The following is a 20,644-nucleotide window of genomic DNA, read 5'->3' as shown; positions in this document are numbered from 1 at the left end:
GGAGATTTCCAATAGATTATAAAAATCTTTCTACCAACTGAGATCAATGTTAATATACAGTAACGTTTTCCTAGATTTTGTTAATATATTATTTTCAGTGATCTTTCTTTACCTATGTATTTATGAGGGCTTTGAACAAATAAGTTTAAGATATCTTCATGTACTTAGCTCATTATCAAGGAAACAGTTCTTCATCCACAAGTGTGATCCTTATGGGAGAGAGAGATGCATACTGAGCGGTTTTCACTCTAAAAAACCACAACAGGATGGCTAAATTTGACAGAATCATTCATCTCTGACAATTCCCTGATGCTTTAAGTTACCCAGGCCCATCACTGCCTCTGCCTTCCAGCCATGGGAGCTATAGAAGTAAGTTTTGCTGGTGGAGCCCTGAGGGGATGGCCGGGCTGGCTGAGGCAGCAAACTATGAGATGATGATTATTATTGAGATTATTGGATATTTTGGTTTTATTGCTGAAGATGATCGCGCATTTTTTTTAATCCATCCATTTAATCACTTTAGCAACAGTGACAAGATGTCTCAAACATAAAGGTTTTCTAATTTGAATTTCCTAAATTTGCCCTTGTTTTGTATGTGTTTTTTTTCCAGGACAATAGGGTACATATTGGACCAAAAATGGAAATTCGGGTTGTCACTCTGGGCTTAGATGGAGCTGGGAAAACAACTATTTTGTTTAAGTTAAAGCAAGATGAATTTATGCAGCCAATTCCAACAATAGGTAAGTAGCAGCAACGGAAATGTAAGAATTTTTTTTGAATGTTTGACTTACCTAGGGAACAAGAGTGTAAAACTTTATTACTTTTATTCTAGGTTTTAATGTTGAAACTGTAGAATACAAGAATTTGAAGTTTACTATTTGGGATGTAGGAGGGAAGCACAAATTGAGGCCCTTGTGGAAACATTATTATCTCAATACACAAGGTGAGACTAATACAATTTTTGAACTGTATTGTGTCTTCCAGCTTGTGTTTCAGAGCCAAAAATATTGTGAATAGAAATAATTTACAACCATAGAAAATTGTTCCTCTAATGCAAGGTACAGCTGCTAGATTCATGAGCTAAGAAATTTTAATCCAGTTGGTCATAGTGTCTTCTTCATTGTATAGGTATGTTCCCCAAAAATCCATTAGAGTTCACGGAGCCAAACAAAATTAGAATCTCTCTTAAACTGATTCTGACAAGAGACAAAGTGCAACATTGTAAACTTTGCATAGTGAGAAGTAGTACTTGCCAGGTATGAAATTTAAATAGCACTTGAAATTAAAATACTCAGGCTTTAGGAGCTTTTAGTTGGCAACTTAAAAAAATGTACATAATTGTTTTAATTCTGACTTGGTATTGCAGTGTAATATCTGGTCATAGACCAGATTACTGATTCTGAAAGCATTGACCCAAATGGTTGTGAGTTTGAAATTTTTTGTCCTTCTGTAAATCTTTTGTAGTTGTTGTCAATTTTGAAAGAGATTCCTCTTTGTAAATGCATTTAGAATTATCCAAAATACTTAGGAATGACAAAAATCAGTTTATGCACTCCATTAATTAAGCCTTCATTACAAACTTTAGCATTTTAAATTGTTCATCTTTTCAAACTTTTAAAAATTGTATTCTGGGATTTCTGTGGTCCTCTTGAAACTTACCGTGTAGACACCAGTAACATGGAATCATGTCTACCTTGAAGAGTTGTATATTGGAGAGATATCTAAGCAGTTAACCTGGTGCATACCTGCAGTAAGTTTTGGTTAGTTTTTGTGGCGCTTTGGTTGGTTTGTTTTTCTCATTGCAAAATTCAAGAGTTTAAATTCTGCCCTCTAGCTCTGCCTTCCTGACTCTCCAGTGTTTCTGGCATCTTGGTTACTCTCTCTAGTGGACAGTAAAATTTACTGCTGCTGTATCAGGTCCATGGCAATCTTCTCTGGATTGCGTAGTCTGTATCTGAAACAGAGCTGATTTGGCTGAACCTGTAGATCTTACAGCCAGTTAAGGGAAACTGCATCAGCCATGTGGGAGTTGATTGAGTGAAATACTCAATCCACACATAGTAAATCTGATCTTACACCTAAGTGATTAAAATATCACAACTTGGTGTTAGACTAGGCAAAGAACTTCAGGCTTTTTCCCCCCATTTTAGGATGAATTCTATGTTTTTGTCAAAAGTATAGAGGTACGTAAGGTATATGTAGGGTCCTCCTGGGTTTGAAATTGGAGTTGCGTACTGCTGAGAAACTTCACGTAGAAGACTGATAGAAAAAAACAAGAATTATGATAAGTTTAAAGTTAGTTTTACATAGTTTATATTTAAATATATGTAAAACATCTCTGTCTTTCTTTCATAGCGGTGGTGTTTGTTGTTGATAGCAGTCACAGAGACAGGGTCAGTGAAGCACACAGTGAACTTGCAAAGTTATTAACAGAGAAGGAGTTGCGGGATGCCTTGCTCTTGATCTTTGCTAATAAACAGGTACTTGTGATTTTTGTTTTTGTTTTTGGGTTTTTTTTCACTCTGTTACTCTTTTCTTCAGTTTGTCTCAAGTTCCAACTTCGTGAACCCTCTGCTATGGGTGGGGAATAGTAACGTGGAAAGCGTAAAATGTAGCATAAAAAGCATAAAATTTTCCATATGCTTAATGCTGGTAAAATAACTGATGCTGGACTGCTTAGTACTTTCAACAGCAAGGTTTTTTTTTTTAATGGTAAGAGGTAGCAAATGCATAATGTTTTTATTTGGCTTTTGTGTTTGGAAAGTTTTTGTGTGATCTGTAGCTTCGTCTAAGCCTTTGATTGGAACATGCTTCAAACATAGTGCAGAGGAATAATCAAGCCCGTATATCTGGTTCTCTTGCAGGATGTAGCAGGTGCACTTTCAGTGGAAGAAATCACAGAGATGCTGAGTCTTCACAAACTCTGCTGTGGCCGTAGCTGGTATATTCAGGGCTGTGATGCCCGAAGTGGTACAGGACTCTATGAAGGACTGGACTGGCTTTCAAGGCAGTTAGTGGCTGCTGGTGTCCTGGATGTGGCTTAATTACAGCAGCTGCAATTTAAGGTCATAGCTTACTGTTTTGTTTTGTTTGCACGATTTAGGAAGTTGTGGCCAGATATTGCTGTCTGGAGGTGGAACTTCATTTAACATGGTGGTTACAGAAAACTATAACCTTTTATCCTAGATTGGATAATTGGTGCAGTAAACTTGTGCTGTTGTAGTAGTTTTGAAACTTGATACAAGTTTTGGAATGGGCTTGTTACGAGGGTGCCTTGAAAGTTCTTTTGATGAAATTTGTTTGTTACAATTTTAAATTCTTCCCTGGTAAAATATGCACTGGAGTTCACCTAATAATTACAGCAAGGTTGCAGACATTACATGGTGTCAGAAAAATTTTGAGTGGTTAGAAATTCTTTCCTAGGAAACTATTAAAAAATCCATCCCAAGTTATTAGAATAGCCAACTGTCTTATTACTCAAAAATAAATGATGCTACTCTTTAATATCTAAAGAATGCATGCATCTGAAAGTGGCATTGACACTAGCATGCAAATGCACCACAGAAAAAGGTTTCCCACATGATGTATTAGCTTCTTCTTTACCTGAAGGCTGAATAACTGGGGAAAGAAAACTGAGAAAGGGGAACACTGTTGCAGGGCTGTGGGGCTGTGGCATTGTTTAGCTAGTTCTTTTGGGGGATGGGGGCAGGGAGTTGGTGTTTTTGTTGTTGTTAATTCTACACAGGACTACATTATTTATGGACAGACCATAGTGATATTGCCAAAGTGTTTTGTATGTGCTTGAGGACATAATCTGCCTTTAGAGTTTACTCCTGAAGAAGTTAAAAAAACAACCAACTTTGTAAAGAAGCAGTGTAATGTAATGTCACTCCAACTATATATTGTTATGTAGAAGTCGTGCTTCCAGATTAAGGTAGTGGCCTTTAAATATTAATTAACACAAAAAAAAAGCAATGTGCACTAATTATAACTCTTACTTAGAAGAGCAGATGGTAAAATGTGATACAAACCTTCCATAATTAGATTTTCAGTTCTTAACTGTGTCTTCTACATGGAACTGTCATCAGTGCCTCTGTTTTTGAAGATTACTCGTTAACAAACCCATTAAATATGTGTATAGAGCTTTTTAAATTTAGAAAAGGTTGCAGTGACTTAGTGATGTCTCTTTTTTCTGCTGCACATGCAACTGCTAACAATTTTATCTGTCTGATATGCACACCAGTCTTCTGCCCTCCTAAGTGCAGAGCCATTGCCAGCAGAACCAATTCCATGCTCCTCTTCGTGTCAACAGAGGAGCTGCGAAGAGCATGGCCAAGACCAAAACTGCAAATCATCGCTCTTCTTAATGGAGTAAAGGTGAATCCCCAGGAGAACCGGTCAGTGGAAGCAAGGAGTGTTGTTTCACAGATTGATCGGTATTTTTACCACACTGAAAAAGCATGTTTCTTGGTGAGAGCTCTGTACCTCACCTGGCAAGGAAGGCATTCTCTGTGCCTATGGCTTTTACTGTAGTATTATCAATTTTATGATGGTTTCCCACTACAAAATTTAGATAAATGCAATAATGTATAAGCAGTTTAGTTCATTTGCACTTTTCTTGAGAGGAAGCAGTTAACTACTTCTTAATAATGATACCTACTTGTAGTTTTCTCTTGTTGCTTAAATTTCAGGTAAATGCAGCTTTAGATGCGGCAAGTCTCATGACTTCAATAGTAGCTGAAGGAACACTAAGCTTTAGTTACATGTTTGTGAAATGGGTTTCAATGTCTACATATGTACTGGGAAGGGATACTCTTTCTCCAGACAAGCTGATGTATTTGGAAATAGTTTACAATGGAGTGAAAGGTGTTTCCCTGCACCCCCTGAACCAACAATTATTATCCTTCCCTGCCTGTAACTTCTTGCACAATAGGCAGTCAGCTGCTTTGACTTGAGTATCTGCTTAGGCTGCACTGCAGAGCAGTCCAAGGCTTAGTTAGCCGACTGTTCCTTCCTAGCTCTTTATAAAAATCCCAATCCTGTAATTTTGTTTTTGCTGGCTTATACTTCAGTTATACTTACCTCTCAGTATAATTATACTTTAAAATGTTCAGGGTGACCAGTTTGGATTTTTTGTAACATTACTTTTGAGGGCAGAGGAAACATTCTCATATGTATATTTCTGAGTACAAAGGATTGATTGTGTCAATGAAATGCTACCATAAAAGTGTTTTTAAATGGGATTTATATAAGATGACATGAACTGTGAAAGTGTTGCATTTGTCTGTGAACTCTCACGTGTAAACAGGGATACTTAAGAGGTTTATTTGTATTATACATTAGTACTACATATCAGCTGCTTCAGTTATAAATTTAAACCTGTTTCACCAGTTTTACTGAACTTTAGTTTTTAGTGTACTGACTTACATGATATGTAATTGGAATATTTCCTCAACTACAACTCAGTCATTACTAACTACAAGGATTATTTGAAAAGACTTGAGTAACTTTTCGTAAGATTTTGACTTGTGTGAAACTGAGTAAATAATAACTTCCAGTGACTGTGTTGTAGCTTTCTTTGAAGAATTTCAGATGAAGAGAAGTCTATCTAGGCTAGCTCAAACAGAATGTTCTGTCACTTGGATATGGTGTTACTGTATATTACCTTCAAATGATTGTAGACTATATGGTACATGAGGGTTTTAATCTGAGGCAGTTCTGGAACCAGTGGATGTTATCTAAAGATTTCACTGTCCAGTTGAATTCATGAGCTGCTCCAAAAATGAACTCTTTACAATAAAGATATCTAAAACTTGGAATCTTAGTTAACTTGCCTTTTTTTTTTTGTTAAGGTAATCTTTGAATCAAGGTGTGCTACACTTAACTTACTGTGGCATTCTTGTGGATCCCTGAAGATATTGCTTTACCTCATTGAAGATAACCTTCCTCGTGGTAGCATCTTTGGAGTGACCAAATTTGATAAGCACGTATCACATCTCATTTCATGAATGAAGTTAGCAGACCTAGTGTCTTGGACAGGTGCAGTGGTGTTACTTGAACATAAACAGTACAAGTTAGTATATACCCTGATTCACAACAGCTTGAGAAGCTGTCTGAGCTTTCATTGAAGACTGCGTCAGGAACACCTGAAATTGTTTGAAATAAAAAATGGCAATCATCTCAAAGCATTTCAGTAGATGTAGCAATGATTGTAGGATTTCAGGTAAAAATTAACCCAGAAACAGACTCCTTAGTCTAAAATAATGAGAAAGCAAACATTCGAAGAAAAGAAATCCATTACTGGCACTGCCAAACACGTTTCATGAGACTTTATGCATTGCCATTGATCCTTCCTCTTGGATGTGGAAGACACATACAAACCATTGTTAGAAGGCAGATGCAGATTACCTATCTTGTCATAGCAAACAGCATCTTAATCTGCTTTTTGATGCACCTCTCTATAGCTGAACTGTTCACACAGCTTAGGATTTTTGACATTTTCCGCTGCTGAAGATTTTAATACAAAGATGGATAGGGAAGATGCAAATAAACAAGAAAAAAGTTACAAACTATACCCTCATCCTGTTTTATAAACACTGTCATGAGACATAGTGTGGGTTTTCATCTTCAGTTTCGCATAGAAATGATGCAAGAAAAACAGCAGACTTTGTAAGAAAAATGCAGCTGTTTTTACTTTAAAATACAAAGTTAACAGAAATACAGATTTAGGGCACTTTAGGTACATTAAAAATATTAAAACTGGTGATTGTTCTGTCCTGGTACTTCTTATATCTGGGAATTCAAGATACATGTAGATGAGATGCTAAGGGTTTAGTTTAGTGACGAACCTGGCAGTGTGGGGTGAGTGGTTGGATTCGATCTTAAAGGTCTCTTCCAAACATAACAATTCTGTGAATTATTTCAAGGCCAGGCTGGATGGGGCTTTTTGAGCAACCTGGTCTAGTGGAAGGTGTCTCTGCCCATGGCAGGAGAATTGGAACAAGATGGTCTTTAAGGTCCCTCTGATCCAAACCCTTCTGCTTCTGTTCATTCTTGATCCCTTTTTGGGTCCCACTGTGACATTTTCTGCTTAAGCTGGAACCTTCAACTCCTTGCTTACTTCACTGTGATATTAATGATGCTGATATCCTCATAGGGTTTGTCAGTTTTGGGATTGACTTTTACATTTGAGATTCTCTGAACAACTTCCATTCCTTTAGTCACTCGCCCAAACACACTGTGCTTGTTGTCTAGCCATGGCTGTTGAAGGAGAAAGAAAAAGCGATTAGAAAGCAGCAACTAGGCTAGGTACCAAAACAGAAAGAGATGGACCTAGAACAAGTGAACACAGATACATTTTATATGTTCAGATTATGAAATGTAACATGAAATGTTTGCATGGAAGTACTGTTACAGTGCAGCTAACATATGCATTTAAACTCACTTTTTCAATTGTTTCCATAAAGTACCAGAGAGGCCACATTCTAGCAGTGCAGTAGGATTCCATGGTTATTTTAAAGTGTAAAGTGCTGTTCCAGTCTGTTTTTACAACTGAACTGTAAGGGCTAGTCCAGAGTCCTACTTAATGCACTTACTCATACAGTATATCTACTTAGCAACCTGGATTTAGGTACTGATTTAACTTAATAAGCCTCAAAATGATGGTGGGATGGGCGCTGTCTTTAAAGAGAGACCAGGGTTTTTTAAGTAAGTGTGATAAAAGTGCAGTTTCTCTAAGTATTACCTTTAAGGATTTGGATTTTTTCATTCCAAAATCTGTTTGTTTTTCTATGAAATTTTACACAGTTGAAACCTGTTCATTAATATAAAACACTCTGGTAATACACAGTTGCAAACATTTGGTTTGCTATTAATTTGATACTGCATTTACCCCAGTTCAAGGCAGTAGGCCTCTTGATCACAACTGATGATACTTTTCTGTTTCTTAAAGGATGGTTTCAGTGAAGCATACTTAGTATATATTGTGTGCAGCATTTATTTGCAAAATAAGATTATTTAGATAGTACTAGTGAGTGTTCTTTCTTCCCTCATCGGAAAAAAAAAGTATTTTTACTGTCTAGTTAGCATCTCAGGCCTTAAATCAAGCTTTTAATATTACTTACAGTTGGCACTACTGTTATAAAAAACTGGGATCCATTGGTATTTGGTCCTGCATTAGCCATGCTGAGTGTGTATGGTCTGTCATGTCGTAAGGTTGAATGAAACTCATCTTCAAATTCTCCTCCCCAAATACTTTCACCTCCCATTCCTGTACCAGTTGGGTCACCAGTCTGAATCATGAAACCCTGCATAGAAATTAAGAATTGTTACATCATCACATAGAATAAGTCATTAAACATGTTTTATGCCAGGTCACTTTTTCCAAAATTACTTCAAACCTTTCAACAAAATGTAATAAAATGCTGTAGCTGAAGGACAAAGCATTCAGGGCTTCTTTAAGTGAAACTGAATACTTGTTAAAAACAAACCCAAAAAAACCCAACCCAAACCCACCCTTCATCACTGTTCCTGGTAGTGAAGGAAAGAAACGTGAGTGTATCTTTCGCAAACACTTGGGCTGTATCGGCTACACAAAATGCTTTCTGGTGTGAAACAAGCAATATTCTTGAACTGATCTTTCTCTCAGTTTCCAGGTTTCTTCCACCTTGTCAGCTGCAAAAGAGTTATTAAAAACCTTTAGTAAGTGATAAAGCTGGTTGGAACCTGAGAGTTCAGATGTCACAGGGATCTCTGAAGCCATAACAGAACGTCTTTGTGCAAAAGGGAAATGGTTAACAGAGAGAAGTGACCACAAAAGGCACATTTTCTAAACCAACAACAAATTAAAAGTTACCTTGATGATACGGTGAAATATGTGTCCATTGTAGTAACCATTTCTGCTGTGCACACAGAAGTTTTCCACTGTTTTGGGGCACCTAAAGTCATGTAACAGAAAATACAGGCTATGACAAATATGGAATTGTGGCAAGGCCATGAAGATTTCAGCTGAGACGAAGATCCTCATGTACTGAGCAGTGTTTCAGCACACTCTAGAAAGGGCTTTCATCAAATAAGGAAAAAAAAAAAAAACCCAAATCTCCACCTCCTCAAATCCAGAGCTGGAAGCAAAACTTGAGGAGTACAAAGTTGTGTGATTACACAGGAAGGAAGCAGCACTGTTGATACCACAGCAGTATTTTAGCTATTGCTGAGCAGTGCTGCAACAGCATCGTGGCCTTTTTATGTTTCTGTGTGCTGCCAGTGAATACGCTGGGGGTGCACACGAAGCAAGGAGGGGACAGGACTCAGCCAGGACAGCTGACCCCAGCGATACCCCTGACCACATGCACCATGCTCAGCACAGAGATGGGGGAGAAGGATGGGGGAAGAGGGTGACATTTACAGCGATGGCGTTTTTCTTCCTAAGCAACTGTCACACATGCTGGAGCCCTGCTGCCCCAGAGATGGCTCAACACCTGCCTCCCAATGAGAAGCAGGGAATGAATTCTTTGTTTTGCTTTGCCGCACACAGCACTTATCTTTACCTCAACCCACAAGTTTTCACTTTCACCCTTCTGAGTCTCTCCCCTGTCCCACTGCAGGGAGTGAGCAAGCAGCTGTGTGGGGCTGAGCTGTCTGCCCAGGTTAAATCACAACAGTTAAGAACCAAATTTATTTCCTCAAAGCCTAGTTCAAGGCACCACTGCTGAGATGTTTCTTCCCTATCTTTCTCTTATATAATTTATTTACAAAATAATTAGGAAGTGTATTCTCCAGGAGCAGAAAGTTGTTTGCTTTTTTGCTCTGAACTTCTTTTAAGCTGTACATGTACATGCTCAGTGTTGCATACAAGAAGTAAAATCTAAAGCACAATGTTTTTATAACACTGAAGTTATTAAACTACTCACAAACGTTATCTGGAAGCAGGGTAAAGAGGTGAAATATTACTACTGGTGGACTAAAAAGGGTAACACCCACAACCAACTAACCCCTTCACCTTTGTGACTTCTGAGAGATTGGACACCAGAGTAAAAATTCCTTGCAATAGCTCTTCCTTAGTTTTTGGAGTTGCATGGGCTACACTTAAACCATTTAAGTTTTCATGTATAGCAATGTATTAATTAACGGTTTCATAACTAAGGAGATATGCTGACACAGTAACTATAGCAACTGTCACGCATAAAACCTTTTCATTTCAATTATATGCCTGGTTTTGGAGATACACAGCACTAGTGTCATATGCTGGTATAATTTTATGTTGCTCTTGAAGGAGCTGCAGTAACATAAAACACAGTACAATCGCCACATTTGGAAGTTGCAAACTACTATTCCTCTGACTTAGACAGACCTACTGCCAAATCTGCTGTTGCTGCCAACATCATCATTTTTTTTCCATGAGAGAATCAAGCAATAATATGCACCCTAGACAAAAGGGCATCATGACCTATCCACATCTGTGGTTTAGAAAAAGAAAAGAAAGAAGTAAACATCCTGAACCAATGATTAAGTAAAAGCAAAATCCAATTAAAGAAAAAAACCACAACCCTAAACAGTGTCCTGACCTGTTGTTTAGATCTATTTTTACCCTACTTGTTTTTGTCAAGAGTCACATTTTCTATCTTGATGTATTAGGACACTGTCAGAAAACAAGAACAGTATAGAAAGGGAGAGAAAAGAATTATTCTTTGCTTAAAATTTGAAATTTAAGCCCTGGATACTGCCAACAAAAAGGACAGAAGGGAAGAAAAACCCTAACGTTGTAACAAACACTACCAAATACGTACTCAACAGGAAAGAGCTTGATGTGAATATCTCCCATGCTTGTGTGGATGATGGCACTGTCTGAAACTCTTTTGGGACCCTCTGCCTGAGTGGCTGCCATGACCTCTTCTTTAGAAGGCTTCTCATTAAATACATCTCTGTCAGAATCTGCGCTCTTCGTGTCTTCCGGTTCACGTTTAGTAAACTGAAGAAGAAAAAAGAGCAAAGTTAAGAAGAAAAAAAAGAGAAAAACAGTTATCTTACAGGTTGCTCTGCACCCAAGACATCAATGTGACTGTTCAACCTGCTAAACACTCAACTAGATTTTAAACTTATAGAGAAAATTCATAAACAGTCTATCCTTGCATCTCAGTGTTGTGTGTTACCAGCATTCCCACAGTGACAAATTCCAGTACAACTAAATTCAGGTAACTTTTAAATCTGTTACCTTCAACCTCCCTTCCATTTTCAACAGAAAGCCCACGGTATTCAGCATCTTTTCTTTGAAAAAGACAGTAAAGAATACACACGTATTCCGTTATAGTCAGTCAAAACTGGTAGATGTCATCATAGAACTTTTAGTCTAACTGAATCCTCGTATTCTCATACTGCATTAATACAAAACTACAGAAAACCATCAAATTTAACTCCAAATGGGAGAAATCTAAGAAATGTCATTTTTTAGGATTTACATGAAAACACAAATATATGAGTACATAGTACAAGAGCATCTGCTTAGGTGAATAGTACACCTGCATATCAAACGACAATCACTAGTCTTTCTGCATGCATATAGTCATGTTTTCTCTAACAGTAATGCTTCCAGATTTTGTCCTTCTCTCCCTTGTCAAATCACTCACAGTAGCATATTCCATTACATACTACATACCAACCATACAAAGTATTAGAAAGAATACTATCTTGCTCCAATGGAAAACATGATCAAATTCAAGCATAACAGACAGACTGATCTCTAACCTCTATGCTGATCACATGCCAGAGCAACTACTAACTACTCTGGAATTGTTGGTCTGTTGAGCTTAGTCCCTGCATCTCACCTAAAATCTAAGTTTTGTTCTTATTTAGGACAGTTTTTTTTCAACTAAAACAGAAGTGTATATCCTCAGAGAACTATAATTTGGAAAGCCAAAGACAGCTGAGGTTTTTTTAACTGCTTGAGCAATGTGGAATTTCCTTCTCTGGAGGTTTTCAAAACCCGCTTGGATGCGTTCCTGCATGACCTGATTGAGCAGGGGGGTTGGACTGGATCATCTCTAGAGGTCCCTTCCAACCCATACAAAATAAATTACAAAATTAAAGACTACAAAGTTGTTTGTAGTCGAATTTATAACTAAAGATTCTAGAACATACTTGAAATACAGAGACACTCTGGAAAAGTTGTGTTTGCAAATACTTAGGACAAAAAGCAGTGGTTTCCAAGTACAAGGAGAAAAACTTAAAATAATGCAGAGAAAACATCAGTACAAGAATGGAGTTATTTAAATAGAAAACACATGTACCATGTAGAACCTATTTTTTTTAAAAGCCGTGCAGATTACTGTTGGATCTGCCTGGATATTCTGGAGAACTGGATTTTCAGATGCCTTCATCTCTATAGTGATTGCTGCACGATGTTTCTTTGCTACTCCTTGGAACAAAGCTAGTTGCATCACTCTGATGTTCTCTTGTTTTCCCAAGATACGAATACACCTGAAATACAAGACGCAAAATAGTTTAACTACTGTTAGCTGCTCATGGTTAGAGAAGTCTGCTTTCTGACTGCAAGACTTAAAGAAACATTCCAAAACTTTCTGAAAACAACATATTGTTTTTATGATGTAACAAGTTTGAATAGAGAAGCATAATTTACTAGTCAGGCTCCTTACATGGTAAAATACCAACTGCATGATCCACATTTACTCTATGTTATCACATCCAGTTAACCAGAAATGGATTCATTACACCTTTAATACAAGTGTGCTTGCAGTACTGTCTTCTCATTTTCACTAAGCTTTGCATTGCAATGACTCATTACTAAGCATAGAAGTATCTAATGTAAGGTTCTCAAATAACAACAGCAAAAAAAAAAATTAGACACTCTCAGTCATATCAAGTTTTAAATAGACTACAAATCTGAGTGAATACAGACATTGTAACAAATATATTTATCTCAATTGTGTGTAGCTGGAACTTACCTGTTAGTCTCCACATTTATGACCTTAATGCCCAACATTGTTCCATAGAGAACAAAGTGTCCAGTTTCATCAAAAATTATATTTATCAATCTTACTGCATCCACTTTCTCCAGCTCACGCTCAACTGCCATACGCCGGCCAAACTCCATGTCTGGTAGCTGCTGTCTCATCTGCTGAAGTTCAGTAAACATCTACAGAAAGAAATAAATAAATAGAAAAAGACTCACTATTATACAAACATATTTTAAAATTCTGATCCAGCAAGATGCTGTTCCACATGCTTAGAAAACAGACTTCCAGTGAGATTACTCCACTCAAATTTAACTGAAGAATTAAAATAAATCCAAGTAATACTCTCTTTAATAGACACGTTGTCATGTTGTAGTGCTAGGCTTAAGCAAAGAATGGAAAGTGTGTAGAAGATGACAAATTCAATTCGTTTCAAGCAGTGAAAAGGAAAAGCAACAAAGTAAAGCCAAACTTACACTTAGAGATTCATCAAAGACTCTCATGAGCTTTCCAGTCAGAAAACGGAAAATTCTAACTTTTCTGTCAGATCCAAGAGTAGCCATTTTCTTGCCATCAGGTGAAAAACTTATACTAGATGGGTATGCCTTGCATTTAGCAAATTCATATAGATCAGTGTCTGTTTTATACTCCCAGTTCACATTCTTGGGAAATTTATATTCATGAGGAGTACCAGTCCAGTACTCAATCATCCCAGACTTGTCAGAAGACACTACTACTTTGTAGACAGGGTTCAGCCGTATCTGAGTAAGAGAGCATGTATGGAGCTTATCAAACACATGAAGTGGCTGGTTATTTCCTCGTCCATCATATATGAATATTTTTCCTGTGCTCTTCTCAGATGTTGCAACAGAAGATATGGCATCTCCAGGGCAATATACCCATTCACATTGGCCAGGGTAGTAGCTGCAGCAAAGAGTGAGAGAGCAAAAAAAGAAAGAAATAAGGACTGGTGTTACTTTGGTAAGAATTAAGTTATGGTATAGACTTGAAGTCAAATGTCAGAAGCAAATTTTGAACTGGATGCATTTAAGAAGGAACCCATTTGCTAGTACCAAAAACAGACTGTAAAAATAAAACAAGAGATACGGTCAATAACATGTCTGTTAAAAAAAGTCTCTAAGCAAAGATTTTGAGAGCTAGAGCTCAGAAACCAAATATACTACACACACACAAAAAAAAAGTCTCCGTAATAAGCTCATATTTAGTGCCTTTTTCACAAATCAAACAAACAGATACCAAAAGACAGACAAATGACAGACTCTAATAATTTGGATTTTCAATGCTTGTCTTGGTAAAGATTCTCATAAAGAGAAATGTAACCAGAAGTTTGTCTCAGGCACACTACAAAGACAAGTATCAAATAAATAAATATAATGTCCCATTGAACCATGCATCATGATCCAATGTTTCTGCAGAAATAGTTGCCCTTATCCAGATCATTGATGGTAGCAGACAGCCACACTATATAGATTACTGGGAACTGAAAGGATCTGAAGAATTCAAGACAAAGCTGACCACCACTGCAAGATACCAGCAACATACCTATCAAAGCAGGCAATACAGATAATGTGAGCTGAAAAGACCACACAGAAGTCATGACTGTACATCAACCATGGCAAACCTGAGCAAACAGCCACATCAACGCTAAACTATCTGCTCAATGAACAGTAACAAAGAAGATGGAGCAACAAACATTAAATTTTAAAAGGCTATTCAGGACAATTCTTATATTACAGCTGTATCCTGTTCTCTTCTGCATTAAAGTGTTAATGTCAGGTAAATTCCAGTTGTCTCAAAGAAAATGTAGGGGGAGCTGAAGCTCTTGATTACAGAGGTTAAGAAAAAAAAACCCTATTCAAACATAACTCAAGGAACACACTATAGGAAATGTTATACAGCGTCCTCAAAGAAAAATGGATTTAAATTCTACGTCAGTTTACCCTGAATTCTCACATAGAACAAAAAAGTGATTCCTATTGTAACATCAAATTAAGGTATTCTTAATATTAAATTCTTCTTGTCATGCTGTAATTTGTCCATGTTTTTAGGGACAATACATGGGCTGCCTAGTAAAAAAGACCAGCAAAATCAAAAGACTAAGGCTAACTGGAATTTTTCCAAAGCTGAAAGCCAAGAGGGAAAAAATTCCTCTAGGCTAAGTACATTATCTGGAGGACAATACTAAAACTATAATCAGCAAAGACTTGTTTCATACTTCTATTCAGTTTCACAACTAATGAACAAGTACTAGACTACAAGGAATAAGTTCTCCGATTTTAAAAGGCTTATGGAAACTTCAGTTATCTCTACCACCTTTGGTACAGCGTTCAACAATCCCCTAACCCTCCAAACCCATCCTTGTAACAGGATGGCATTGTTACATTTCCAGTAACATCCATTCCTATTTCTCCCATATTTTTAGCTATGTACTGTGTAACTAACAGAAATCCTACAACAGCAAGAATACAGAAAATAGTATTCCAAAAGAAGGAGGAAATTTCTATCCCTATAACAACAAAGAAGACAATACATACAGGACAAACTCCTTCTCTGCTGGCACTAGGAGCTGGTTTTAATATTTAACTTCAGTGCCAAACAACAGAAAATAAAAATACGCCTAGCTAAGAATCTTAAGAAACACCACACCTTTGTACATAACATTTGACACCGAGGAAAGGCACAGATCTATTCCACTCATTTACAGTGCATACAGAATCATCATTTTTTTTTCTATTCGGCTAGGCAGTCTCCAGTCACTGGATGCACTTAGGATAAGGCAATTTACTCAGCTTCAGCTGACTGGGGAAAAAAAGCCAAAACACTCAAGCCCCACAAATTATTAAGTTACTGTAGTGGATCTGGGATGGTAGTGATTTTCCACAGCAGCTCCTGCAGTGCTGTGCTTACTGTTGGTATCAATATTATGACTACCGCTTGCACAACATCAGGGCTGTCCCTCCAGCATTCCTTCCCCCACCTTCACCAATAGCTGTGGGTGGGCATGATCTTGGGAGGGACTATGGCCAGGACAGCTGACCCAGGCTGACCAAGGAGATATTCCATACCATATGACGTCAGCTCAGTAATATAAACTGGGGGAGAGGAGCAGGAAGGGGAGGCGAGATTCATTTCTGGCCTTCCCGAAGCAACCGCTACACGTACCAAAGCCCTGCTTCTCGGGAGGTGGCCGGACATCGCTGCTGATGGGAAGTAGAGAGTAACAGCTTATCTGCTTTTGCTTCGCTTCCCGCGCGTGCGGCTTTGCTGCTTCTTTATTAAACTGCTTTTATCTCAACCCACGAGACTCCCATCTTATTTTCTCCCCTTCCCTGGCTTGCTGAGGAGGTGGGGGATAGAGCAGTGTGGTGGGCACCTGGCATCCAGCCAGGCTCAAACTACCACAGTTACCTCTGAGCAAAATAATCCTCATCAGTAATTCCAAACAAAAATTTTCAATAGCTAAAAAACTTACCCAAGTTTCAGCATGTTGATCATATCAAAGTTGACTACATCAAAGACCTTCATTGCTTTGTCATCTCCAACTGAACAGAATAATGCTCCCTCTGAACTAACAGCAACACTCTCAATAACACCTATTAAGACACAATAAGGACACATAACCAATTTCAGTACTCCGCAGGAATAAAGCTACACTATTAAACCTGTATCTTAGCTGCTTCTACATTTTGGAGTTTTAAACTACCTGACTTTTAAACTACCTTACTTACCACATACATAAATGACTTATTAAAATTGCAACTACTTTTATCTAAAATGGTCACAAAGAAAAGAACATTATCATATGGTAAAAAACGTGCTTTTCAGCTTGCATCTCACAAGAGAAAAAGCAGCTTTATAGGCTATTAAAGTTCTGCTATTAACAATCATGATCCTCAACATTACTCTACAATTGACCCTTCAAGTTTTTCACAATACCTATTGTTGCTTAGTGGGCATTGTTGCTTTGTACTCAAATTTTATTTCTGTATATAGTGAGAAGCTAAAGAAGTTAAGACAAAGGACCCAAATGACCTTTTTTTTTACTCTTAAAAAGAAAAAGTACTTTAGAGTACTTTATAGAATGGAGATTTTCTTTAAGCAAGAAGACACGTACCTTGTGAAACAGGCTCCTAGGGCTGAGAGGTTAATGCCTAGGTGAGGATGGCTGTTAATAGCTTCACTAAGTGAAACTGCAAGCCTTGGTAATTACTGTATCCCTGAACAGCAGCTAGAGACTGAAAGGAAGGCAATCTCCTGCCTCAGGAGGTGTCAAATACTGGATAATAGCCTAAGAGGCTTGAAGTCATCAAACAGCTGCTGGAACTGGGGAAAGGTAAAGGCAGCAGTGGGAGATCACCAATTCCAACTCAATCCAAGACCAAAAAGAATTGTCCCCTCAAGCCTGTAAGGAGCATGTGTGCATAAATTTAAACAGACATGGTAATTACCAACCAATTCATATAAATTTAAGCAGGTTTTTGCCAGTCACTTAATAGGATAAATGCTTTGAACGAAGGTCTTTTGTGTGGTATGCTGGCTTGTGGAATTACCAAGTAGCATCCAGCTTAATTTAATGTGTGTAAACATTAAATAAGAAAATTTTCAGCTCTGTATGTAAAACTGTTTCACTGCAAACTGTGTAGTGAACCCTACTTGTGGGACAACAGTTTTACTAACTACTCTTACATATTTTTTCTTACTGTTACAGTCTGCATACCAAACCGGGAGGGGGACTTTCACCATCAGGCATAACGTAGTTTCTAACACCATTCAGAATCTCATTTTCTGTTCTCCTATGTAATGCTTAACATAGAAGAACTGGGTTCAAATTATTAATTCTGAATCGCAGTTCAACTGATAACTATGACGATGCAGAATTTTTTCTACAGCTCAAGTAGGTGGTGCACAAGGCACTGTAAAGAACATTAAGGGATCTGTGCAGAAGTCATAACTGTTTTACTCTCACTCTATCTCTCCTGCAGATGGGGAGAAAAATGTAACAGGACTGGGGAATGAAATAAAAAAAGGTAGATATTATTTAATCCCTGATTGCAATAAATGAATCCGAGAAACCCTCTTTGCTATTTGCTCTCCCTCTTTGAATGCCTAAGAGTAAAGGTGAGGAAAAAGTGAGAAGGAGAGAAATAGAGAGAGAGAAGTAAAAAACAATTTCTCACCTAAGTGACTCCGAAAGTGTTTAACAAATTCAATCCCTTCTTCTATTTTCTTCCAGAACTTCACATGTCCATCATGACTGGCTGTTATGATAAAATCTGTCCTGGAATCACAAAATATATTTCTTTTAAAAAAAATTAAAAGATACACATATTATGCACTTTCCTGCTGGGCAGTAATTTGCACTAGAGCTAACACCCTCTAAAGGACAAGCTTTTAACAAAGGACACAGACAATCTGTCTGAACAGGTACTAACAATCCTGGAACAGCAAACTCAATTACCTGTTTTGAAGAAATATATAACACTATCCCTTTTGACTCTGTAAATTGTACTTTTGTTTTAGGTCTGGTGTCACAGTAGTTACAATTTACTAACATATATCCTCAATCTGTGCCATTCTGTTGAAACATTTTGTTCAGATGTTGTCAGTTGCTGTGTTATTCCTGTATACACTGCACACAGCAAGAAGGATTTCAAGATCCTCATTCAGTCTTTTCAAATAATTTTTATCTTGCTTCTGAGTAAGCCCTTCCCTTTGCATTTAGTTTTCAAAGAAACCTTAAAATACCACCTCTGGACACAGTAACTTTGCATTATTGTACTTCTACAATGAAAACTTCCCTGCATATACAAAAATACATACTTGACAATGAGATATAGTCAACAAAAAAAAAAAAAAAAGAATCAAAGGAGACACTTACTTAGTACATGCTACATGTGTAATAACATCTCTGTGCATGTAACTGCGTTCATACATCGATGCACACGGTAGATTTTCAAGATAAACACGTTCAAATTCAAGAACTAAAGAGAACAAAAAGGAAAATCAGGAAATACTTTGTATTTAGCTTCTGTTCACCCTTACAGTTAAATAGCTTACTCCCATTTTAGTCTATACTAGTAGTTTCTGCATAGTAAGAGAGGCTTCTACTGTAGCATTGGACTCGGAGACTTTTGGTAGACAAAGAAACTCAAACTCCACTTTAACCTATACAGATGCCCCCTTTTAGAGCGGCTATAGCCCTCCCTGTCTGAAGATATATATCAAAAACATCCAACACGACAACTTTTAAGCTAATGCTACAAAACAGAAGATCATTTGCATCTCACTCTCTTCCAAAACCAAATGTATCCCCGTTGTTAAGTGATTCAAGGTCCCACACGGGTACCGCAGCTTAATTTCTAAGTGCTAGTGCACGTCTAGTTAATTGTTTAACTGGACCCGTAGAATAATCTGATTTTCTGCTTTTACCTTTGACTTTTACCTCCTAACCATCCATACCCGTGCACTGACATTTGTTACTAAGGCAGCAGGTTTGCGTCCGCTAACGTCGATATTTACTTTGCAGCGACACCCAGAGAGCTCCGAGTTGCTGGACTCATAAATAACCTACGGGAAAATATAGACTAAGGGCTTTTCCTGCTCCTCCAGCTTAGGGCTGTGGTCCGCAAGACAGTTAACCTCACAGCGCTTAAGCTTCAGCAACGTAGTGCCGGAGGTTTTCCGGAGGGAGCAGAAAAGAGGTGCCCCCGGCCTACAACTGTGCACCGAGAAGTCCTCCCTTTCATGCACCGGGCTTCCGTCCCTCTGTCCCCCCCCAGCCCGCCCCGTGAGGGAACGGCCCGAAGGTGACCCAGCTGCTGTGCACCGCCACCCCGGCCCGGGGCCGCGACCCCGCTCCCAACAGGGCCCGGAGTCGGTCCCAGCGCTCCGCTCCCTGGACATAGGTGAGGCGGACGTTACCTCTCCTCTTTTTCGCCTGCGCTGCTTCCCCAGGAAGCGGCCCGACCCAGCGCTCCTCATCATCACCCTCCTCAGCTGCCGCCGCTGCCCCCTCACTGCCAGCCACCGCCTCAGGCCGTTCCCGCTTGCGCTCCGAGTCCGCCGCCGCCATGCTGCCCAACGCCACTTCTCCGCGACAGGCGCCGTCCCCGCCGCACCCCGTGCCGGGCGCTTCCAGTGTGACGCGGCGGGACGCAGCCAGTGAGCGCGGAGCGCGCGCAACGGAAGGCGCGGGTGCGGCGGGCCGAGCGGAGCGCGGAGCCACCATGGTAACGGGCAGCATCGGGAGGGAACGGGCGAGGGGCGGGGAGGGGGGGTCGCTTTCCTGACTGCACTGACTGCTGCTGGGGAGCCGAGGGCACCTCCCAGGTGGCCGGAACCGAGCGGAACGACCCCTTGGCCTTGGAGCTGGGGCCGATGCAGTGGCTCGGAGTGGGGCTGGCGGCTTTTCAGGCCGTGGGGCCGCTGGGAAGAGAGCGAGAAGGCTCGCTGCGCCCCCCCCCCCCCCCTTGGCCGCGGGCACCCGCCCAGCCTTCCAGTGACATCCCCGCGAGCACCTGCCCTGCCCGCCGCATCGCTTCGCTGCTCTCAGGCCTTGCCTCTTGAGAGGGCTTATGTTATGGGGCTTATGTGCAGGAAAAGAGATCCCTGTCTGACCTCGTTAACTGATGTCATATGTACCTGATTTTATTTTTCTT

General features: G+C 39.2%; 3 protein-coding genes across 6 annotated transcripts in view; 2 read left to right on the top strand and 1 right to left on the bottom strand.

Moving 5' to 3' along the window:
* The window catches only part of TRIM23 (tripartite motif containing 23), a 25,698-nt gene extending 18,870 nt beyond the window's left edge, over nucleotides 1–6,828 (top strand). For 2 of the 4 annotated variants that reach the window (XM_062018073.1, XM_062018071.1), the window contains 4 exons: nucleotides 611–740; nucleotides 833–943; nucleotides 2,356–2,480; nucleotides 2,865–5,819. In XM_062018073.1, coding sequence (XP_061874057.1) covers nucleotides 611–740; nucleotides 833–943; nucleotides 2,356–2,480; nucleotides 2,865–3,044 — 546 coding nt within the window. In that variant the 3' untranslated portion in view covers nucleotides 3,045–5,819. Of the gene's footprint in view, nucleotides 1–610; nucleotides 741–832; nucleotides 944–2,355; nucleotides 2,481–2,864; nucleotides 5,820–5,852 lie in introns of those variants that run through there. The other 2 variants (XR_009820840.1, XM_062018072.1) reach the window with 2 other exon arrangements.
* PPWD1 (peptidylprolyl isomerase domain and WD repeat containing 1) lies at nucleotides 6,667–20,061 on the bottom strand. The gene is made up of 11 exons (XM_062018069.1): nucleotides 19,908–20,061; nucleotides 18,865–18,967; nucleotides 18,164–18,264; nucleotides 16,459–16,579; nucleotides 13,442–13,889; nucleotides 12,957–13,147; nucleotides 12,282–12,471; nucleotides 10,785–10,966; nucleotides 8,855–8,936; nucleotides 8,124–8,306; nucleotides 6,667–7,260 (listed from the first exon to the last, which is right to left on the bottom strand). Exons 1-11 carry the CDS (start codon nucleotides 20,056–20,058, stop codon nucleotides 7,117–7,119), a joined length of 1,896 nt encoding a protein of 631 aa, XP_061874053.1. The 5' UTR covers nucleotides 20,059–20,061; the 3' UTR covers nucleotides 6,667–7,116.
* Nucleotides 20,057–20,644, top strand: part of CENPK (centromere protein K) — a 26,404-nt gene continuing 25,816 nt past the window's right edge. The window contains exon 1 of the mRNA XM_062018825.1: nucleotides 20,057–20,215. Within this exon, the coding sequence (XP_061874809.1) occupies nucleotides 20,057–20,215 (159 nt within the window). The remainder of the gene's footprint in view (nucleotides 20,216–20,644) is intronic.

The sequence above is a fragment of the Colius striatus genome, chromosome Z (assembly GCF_028858725.1).
Source record: "Colius striatus isolate bColStr4 chromosome Z, bColStr4.1.hap1, whole genome shotgun sequence".
Lineage (NCBI taxonomy): Eukaryota > Metazoa > Chordata > Aves > Coliiformes > Coliidae > Colius > Colius striatus.
This window is presented reverse-complemented; position numbering and strand designations above follow the sequence as displayed.